This window comes from Agrilus planipennis, unplaced genomic scaffold (genome assembly GCF_000699045.2).
Source record: "Agrilus planipennis isolate EAB-ADULT unplaced genomic scaffold, Apla_2.0 scaffold193, whole genome shotgun sequence".
NCBI classification, from domain to species: Eukaryota; Metazoa; Arthropoda; class Insecta; order Coleoptera; family Buprestidae; genus Agrilus; species Agrilus planipennis.
In genome coordinates, this window is record NW_020442456.1 from 362,186 (window position 1) to 370,662 (window position 8,477).

The window sequence follows — 8,477 nt, forward strand, 5'->3', positions numbered from 1 at the left end:
ATCTCAGAAACGGTTAGAGATAGGCTTCTGAAAAGGTCATAAATCGTCGTATCGCATGCTTTAGAGACGTTTTAGACCATCCACTTAATTCTCACTCCACGCATAGAAGGTATAGCTACCTCGAGTTTTTTGGTGGACTAACGTTGAGAAACTGTTGGAGATAGACTTCTGAATAGGTCATAAATCGTCGGATAGTATGCTTTATAGCCGTTTTAGACCATCCATTTTAGTCTCACTCAACGCATAGATGCTGTAGCTACCTCCAGTTTTTTTTCACCGCTCGGAAATGGTTAGAGATAGGCTTCCGAAAAAATCATAAATCGTCTTATAGCATGCTTTAAAGACATCTTAGACCATCCATCTTATTCTCATTCCACACATAGAGGCTGTAACTACCTCGAGTTTTTTGGTGGACCACCGCTCAGAAACGGTTAGAGATTTAGAGAACTTTTTTATACAGCATGCAGTGTTACGTATGACTTACGATTACTCTATTGAATTATACTATAAATGGTAAAACCTACAGTTTTCGAACTACACGTGCTAGGTACAACTGAGTTTAATATGCCAATGCCGCTGTCATTACTTTTTGGATTGGTTCATACAGATTAAGGCGATGACGTAAACGTATCTCAATAACTTGGATTTCTGTCTGCCAGATGTTGTTATATTACGATAACTGAAGGCAATACTTACTTGCATGGTTTTCTAGTACCATACTGCAAAAATTTTTATGTTAGTAAGTAAAATGAAGTTGTACAAAATATTTACCGGGGAATAATGAGGAAATGCTCCACACTCGCCCATGTTAGGTTTCAGGTAAACTGGTTACATTAACATGAAGGATATTATATTTTTCAAATGTTATTGAGGATATTTTTAAAGTAGAAATATAACATGATTTTTGATGTATGGAAAAAACATACTGTAATTTGAAATGTCACAATTGCAATATTATAGTGACGTGACCTTCTATCATAAAAGTTTGATGGTATAATTTTATATCAATATAGAACAGTGCTATAAAATTCAGCATGGTGGAGGAGTTTGATAAATAAGTGAATGTTAGAATAATGGATAGGACTAGAGATCAAAAATTTAACGAATATTCGTTTATCACTAAGAATCATTTTATGAAATCATACTCCAAAAGATGTTTTATGTTGGTAACCAATCACGTATGAAAATATATTTACAAATAATAAACTACAGTCTGTCATTCTTACTAACCTGATAAATTGTCAAAATCTGGCATTTACAAATTAGGAGGTAAATCATGTAACAAGCTTTATATTTTTTTAGGAAAAACTTGAAGAAGTTTTAAGACTAAAATTGTTGAGCACGAAAAATTCTATGGTAATAAAAGAGATCTAATTCAAATTACACTGTGAACTCTATTTAACGACGCTTGATTAACGACAAACTTCGTAAAACGTCGAAATTACTTGGTTTACATTAATATTTATTTGGACTGTCGGCGTCATACGTACCGAAGATTCTAATGAATCCGTTCTTTTGTTTGTTGTGATTACCTTGCACGAGTTTACCTTGGCTGTTAGACCACAGTACAAAGATTCTATACAGGAGGTTCACTTCCCAGGTACGCCCATACATCCCTCTCCTGCTGACGCTTGAATCGTCCTCATATATGAAGTTCAGCGCATATAGAGTTAATTTATGATGGTCTGCAAAAAGTGTCGGCATTTTAGGCAGATCAAAAGTGAACCTACTGTATAGAATCTTTATACTGTGGCTTAACTGTCGTTAGGTTGTTAAGCTTTATCTATACGTTATCATGTTCTTAGTTCCTCACAAACTTTCAAACTGTGAACATGGCAAGTCAGAGAAAATACTTTATTAGCATGTATTATAATAGTAATACGATATTAATTTTTCTTCTCTCTATTTAACGACAACTCTCAGTAACGTCATAAATTGTACAGTCTCTTAAGTGTCGCTGTATAGAGTTTATACTGTATTGTAGCATTACATTAAAAAAATGATATGGGTATATTAGGAATGGTAATTTTTGGAAATGCTAGAAATTGACAAGTTTAATAATAACCTCGTTGTAATTAATGTGCAAACACAGTAAAATAACTATCCATTACTAAATATTTTTCTTGTTACCACATCTACAAATAGTATTTATATGGATAAAAGTTGTCTTTGAGCTAATAATCTTAAGGATATTCTAATTGGAAGAACATCGAGTATACGACGAAATTAACGATAAAACATGTTACCAGTGTAGGTTGTGAATACAGTCTTAAAAAGTGCAACAGAATATATAAACTGACGAATACAAATAAAATCATATAAACGCAAGCAAAAAGTACAACCTCAAAAAAAGCATTGAATATTCAGCAAACGAAACACAAAAATGTGAATCATATAAGGCCTTTAAAAAATTACAGAATACGGAATAGCCTTAAGAGCTGCTTGGATCCCCTCTGTCGTCTCAAAATGCTTGCCTTTCATCGGCTTTTTCAGGCGAGCAAACAAAAAAAAGTCCGGGGGGCACATCTGGGCTGTAGGGCGGCTGCGGAAGCGTTGGGATGCCGGCCTTGGTCAGGTAGCTGTCCATAAGAAAGGCGGTGTGAGCCGGGGAGTTGTTGTGGTGCAACTTCTAGTCGGCTGCGATGTCTTGTCGGACCCGATTGACCCTTCGTTTGAGTCTCGTGAACACTTCCACGTAAAACTTCGCATTGACGTTTTGTCCAGGAGGAACAAATTCATAGTGGACGATGCCTTTTATGTCAAAAAAGACAATGAGCATCGTTTTCACTTTGGATTTGCTCATTCTTCCCTTTTTTGGGTGAGGAGATGCCGGCGTGTGCCACTCGGAAGATTGCCTCTTTGTCTTGGGATATATTTCAATTAAACCCATTCTGATAATTTTAATTTTTCTTGGTAACTATAACTTACATGGGTAGTATATTATTTTAAAACAGGGGTGATTTGTGGAATTTATCGCAAATTTTCTTTTTTTCTATTGCAATCGACTCAAAGTAACAAAAATATCCAGGGAGCAACAAATTCAAAATATTTCAGGCCAAAACACAGCAGTACTACTACAGATCCTTTCACACCCCAGTCATCCTTGTCCAGGAGCCCATCCCGGCAATCTCCATCTATTTTTACATTACATAGCAACTCGTATGAACTTACCCTAGCGTGCGTAAAGAAGTTTCACTTCAAAAAGTCCCGACGAGTACGATACACAAAAACCATTATTTATTAATATTGTAGCGAGCACGAGCGTGTTTGTGTGCGATCGGGCATACGTGTGTGAGCGGCTTATCGATTGGCCAACTAGCCGCGGGCGCCTTTCTTCATGTGCGCCGTATTTGTAAGTGTGTGTGTCGTACCGGCGTTCTGGGAAAGCAATTAAACAGTTCAAAGAAAAAGAAACNTAGAGGTTTAGACCATTGCTTAGCATTCGGGAGGACGCCGGTTCGATTCCGGGTCCGTCTGCCTTGGTCCAAGTTTTTCTGTGGTTTCCTTGGATTACCTAGGCAAATGCTGAGGCAGTAATATTCTACAGAAAATCATTCATTCTCTTCTGTCTTCATTTCGTCCGTCTCATCTTTCTCACCCGAACCACCACCACCCATTCCCACGATTCCTGAAAGCAGGCTGAAGAGGGCCTTCCGCCCTACCTTCCGGCGTAGTCCGGAGAGACTGCCCGCCAGCATTATTACTGGCTGATGGGAATGAAACACCCAAAAGTTTTAGGATGAAACTGTAATGGGTCAACGTCGGCGCTCGCACATTCAGGATGGTGACAGTCTTGATGTCAAGTAGCAACCAGCCTTAAAAATCAACTGTTACCAAACAAGGAAAAGAATGTAAATGCTAGGGCGCCCTTCTGAAGCGACGATTAGAGGTCAGGATATGCGAAAAATACTAAGGTGTCCCCTGTGAGCGACGATAGACGCTGCGCAATCTTTCTGCGCATAGCCAACTAGAAGATTGGATCCCTGACTAGACATTGTCGAGAATTGCTTGAAATCCTACATAGACGTAAGATTAATATATGCTGCATCCAATAAACTAAGTGGAAGGGCGCTAAGGCTCCAGATATCGGTAACAACCATCAACTCCTCTATTATGGAACCTCCACCCAGGAATGGGATAGGTATTATTTTAGACGAACAACTCAAACAAAGTATCATTAAACGTTCCACTTTAGCGACAGAGTAATATGTGTGCTAGTTCTCGATAATCAACTGACTCACAACATTACATCTGTGTATGCACGTCAAATAGGTTGCAAGAATAAGGAAAAGCAGCTGTATTATTGGGATGATCTAAGAAATCTGATGGAATCACTCTCAGTAGAAAAACGGACAATAGTCGTAGGAGATCTGAACGGACATGTTGAGTCGAGGGGCCAAAACGAAGAAATATTGGACTTCGTCGATAAGTTTGATGTCTACGGCTAACATTGATTTTTAGAAGAAAGAAGAGCATTTGATCACAAAAAAAAGTGGCGGAAGATTCAGCCAAGTCGATTAGATTCTTTGTAGCCGTTCCATTCTTAAGAATTTTAAAGACTGCAAGGTCATTCCCGGTTGAACCTTCAACAACCAAATACAGACTCCTGGTGGTCTGCTTCTGCGGAAAAGCGCAAAGGTGAACCACGCATTAAGTGGTACCAACTTAACGAATCTGCCGACCATAAATTCATCAACCAACCTTCAATAAACTCTCGATGAACCTAAAGTTTGCGACTGGCTATGGAACGATTTTCATTCAATATATCACGATATTGCGAGTAAAGTCCTTGGAGTTTTAAAAGGCAAATTAAAAACTAACAAATATCCTAGCTGGTGGAATAGCGACGTAAAAGATGCACCTAAAAAACAAAGAAAACTGCTATTAAAAGGTGGCAGGACACGAACACGGTGGACGACCGATCAGAATACGAAAGGGTTAAAAATATAGCAAAAGTAACAGTGACCGACTCGAGCGCTGAATATAATGATGCGTTCTATGCCAGCCTGGAGAATGTTGAGTCGGAACATGAAATTTTTGAACTAGCTAAATGTAAAAATAGTAAAACTAAAGACATAAAGTAAAATAAGTACATTAAAGATAGTAAAGGAAATTTGTTGACATCCGACAGCAAAATAAAGAGTTGATGACAGGAATAGTATAAGGGTTTGTGAAATAAAGAATTCCCGGAGGAAACGTCAGTCCCAGAACCACCTGTCTGGTTGAGAAAATGTGGAGATTCAGCAATCTTGTACCCTTTTATACAAACAAGGGAGACGCTGTCGCCTGCTCCAACTACAGAGGCATAAAACTCACGTCTCATACTCTGAAAATATGGGAGAGGTATCCTTGTAGACAGACTGACACGGCTTAAAAATACAACAAACCAATGTGGCTTCACTTGAGGTTTCGGTACTTTGACGCTATTTATTCTTCACTTTATCTTCATAGACCTGGAGAAAGCATTTGATCGGGTTCTTAGAAAACTGATATGGGAAGCACTGAGGGCACAGTTTCCAGAACCATACATAGACCTCATAAAAGGCATTTCAACAAGAGTGATCAGCTCAGCAGGAACTAGGGGACCTTTTGAGGCTAGGAAGGGGTCCATCAGGGGTCAGCTCTTAGTCCGGTCATGTTCAATCTGCTTAAGAATTATATCACCAAAAACATCCTGAAACCTGCACCATGGTCATCAGACCTGCATATGTGGCTAGCGGCTCTAGAAAGCAGAGGACTCGCGTGGATAGCCTACATATTTCACCCATTATCAATGGTACCCCTTTAAATTAAGTGGAGCAATTCAAGTACCCAGGGTCGACAATAGCACCAAAAGCCAGTACCGAAAAGGTCGTGGAACACAGAATCACCGGATCTTGGTTAAAGTGGCGTGAGCTCACAGGTGTACTCTGTGACCCACGAGTTCCTGTTAGAGTGAAGGGTACAAACAAGCAGTACGTTCAGTGTTTACATACGGCCCCGAATACTGGCTCACACGAAAAGCAGTCGAACAGAGGATCCATGTTGCTGAAAAGAAAATGCTGCGCTAGTCCTGCGGGGCTATTAGAAAAGACTGAATTGGGAACTATTACATAAGGGGGACCTTTAAAGTCGCAAATATAGTGGATGAGCTCAGAGAAAATCCACTGAGATGGTATGGCCACGTGGTCCATCGTCCTTCAGACCACATAGAGGAGAAAAGAAGAGGAAGGGGTTACCCATCTGCGACAGTTAAAGCCATTAACGCCGATACAGAGACAGCACACAACAGATAGTTGTAGCATAAAACTATTAGGAGGGCCGACCCCAAATTGAAATGGGAAAGGAACAGAAGAAAAGAAAAAGATATTAAGGTGTTATGTACATATATTTATCCGTTATTATTAGGTATTATCAAATCCGTGTATCATTATAGAAGTAAATATAACATTAAATCAACTCTATTTTATTAATGCTTGTATCGGTAACGACAGTTGCTTCTTAAATCCAGTGGCAGCGTAAAGAAGGGAGGTGGGGGCGATTTGCCGCAAATGCCAAACCCCAAGGGGTAATAGTAGGACAGACACTAATATGAGAATGTTATGAATGATTTTAGAAATAACTAGGTTACCATTACGGAGCAGTGGATGATATCCATATAATGTTCGGTCCAGCAGATATTAATGCAAATTTGACAAACATCTGTAATAAATTTTCTGGCGAGTACAGTGACGCCTGTTGTTACCTTTTACAGTCAGAACGAGTATTCGTGAGCCGCCCTCATTAATCAATTTTGATTTGATTGATTAATCTAGTTTTTTTGGCCGAGCGACTTCAAATTCCTACGGCGAAGAAAAAAATGGTGTATCTCGGGCATTTTTCGATCTGATTTTGAAGATTTTTTTAATTTATATTGCTAACATTTTTCGATTTTTCTGCATAAAAACGTTAATCAAAAGATATCCCCCTTTTTCAATATGGGAGGAAATTTACAGGTATGTTTTTTAATCAATAAATATTTACGCTAAATATCCCATGTGGTTACTTATAAGAAAAAAAATCCATCGCTTTTTGCTAATTCTACTGACCCATATAGTGTCGGTTTATTCTACGTTGGAGCTGTATTCTGTGTCTGTTACAAAACTAGTGCTGAAACTAGATTTTTTTTAACTATGTATTTGCGTATTGGTGGCTTACGCAAAAGAAGCTTTTCAAAATAAACGTTAATAAAATCGTACTTAAGATTCACAATGAGTCAAGCGCGATTAATCGATCTTTCAATTTTGTCCATTGAAAAGGAATGGAAAGCAAACTTTGACAGTGTAATTGAATATTTTAGCAAAATCATATCGCGTAAGCACGTTTAGTACTTGTAGTTTGATTTTGCGGAGTGTTCACTAGAGAACCGTCTCGGTTGCTAATCCATGCTACGCTGCATCTGACTGTTGAAGTCTGTCATCATCATTATAAGGTCGTCAGTTCTAAGACTGGTTTGGCACGTACCTCCTCTCTTTCCTATCCTGAGCTAAACTTCGCATTTCCCTAAAACTAGAACAACCTACATCCTTAACTAATTACGAACAGTAATCTAATCTAGGTCTACCTCTACCCCTCCTAACTCCTGTTCCTGCCTCTATGTCTCTGACTAGACCTTCATGCCTGAGAAGGTGTCCTACCAACCTATCTCGCCTATTTTTTATTGACTTCCATACAGTCCTCTGTTCTCCTATTCTTTCTAATACCTCTTCATTTCTAACCTGAAGTCTGTACAAAAAACAAAATTCGTTTATATAGTTGGAACGATCAAAGTTGATAAAGTTCGCAATAAATGATCTATGAGAATGGACTTCTTCTTTCTTGTTTCCACTTGGGACTGTGGTCATCTGCTGTGTTTTGAATACGCCATTGTTAAGTTAGGAAATGCTGCATGAGCAATACAAATTGAAAAGAGATAATCGAATAATAGTAAGCGGTGCAGCGGTTAGAGATTGCTCAGATACGCAAAAGATCAGGGTCGGCTTTTCAACTGCGTGGTTGGAATTATATCTTTAAACAAACGTCTTTGCTTTCCTAAATTCTTGAGAATGTTGAACTTTCTTTAAAGTCCGATGCTGGCAACATGTTCAAATTCTACTTGTCTGTATCTCTTTCTGTTACATATTAATTGGTGTAACGTTATTTATTTTTCTTTATTAGTGTTCGCTGCAATACCTACCTGACATCTCTTTTCTATGTTTACGATATTCCCTATAACATGTGGCGTGAGTAAAAGTAGGAGTTCTGTCAGCAACCACTTTAGTTTAATTAGTAACTTGAAAGAAGAAAGTAAATGCGGCAGATTTGTTCAGCGTGCTGTCAAACCTACACTAGCAAGGAGATCGGGCTGAAACTATAGCTACAAGCTATCCAAGGATGGTACTATAGAATGTCACCTCAAGGTAGGCCTAGTGGCGTCATCTCTTGGTTAGGCCGGAAACTTATCAATCCACCCTCGTATA

At 38.7% G+C, this 8,477-nt stretch overlaps 1 protein-coding gene across 1 annotated transcript in view; it reads right to left on the reverse strand.

Moving 5' to 3' along the window:
* Positions 1 to 851, reverse strand: part of LOC108736776 — an 11,582-nt gene extending 10,731 nt beyond the window's left edge. The window contains exons 1-2 of the mRNA XM_018469337.2: positions 772 to 851; positions 697 to 719 (exon numbers count right to left, since the gene is read on the reverse strand). Of these exons, the coding sequence (XP_018324839.1) occupies positions 697 to 719; positions 772 to 807 (59 nt within the window). The 5' untranslated portion in view covers positions 808 to 851. The remainder of the gene's footprint in view (positions 1 to 696; positions 720 to 771) is intronic.
* Between the last annotated feature and the right edge of the window lie 7,626 nt (positions 852 to 8,477).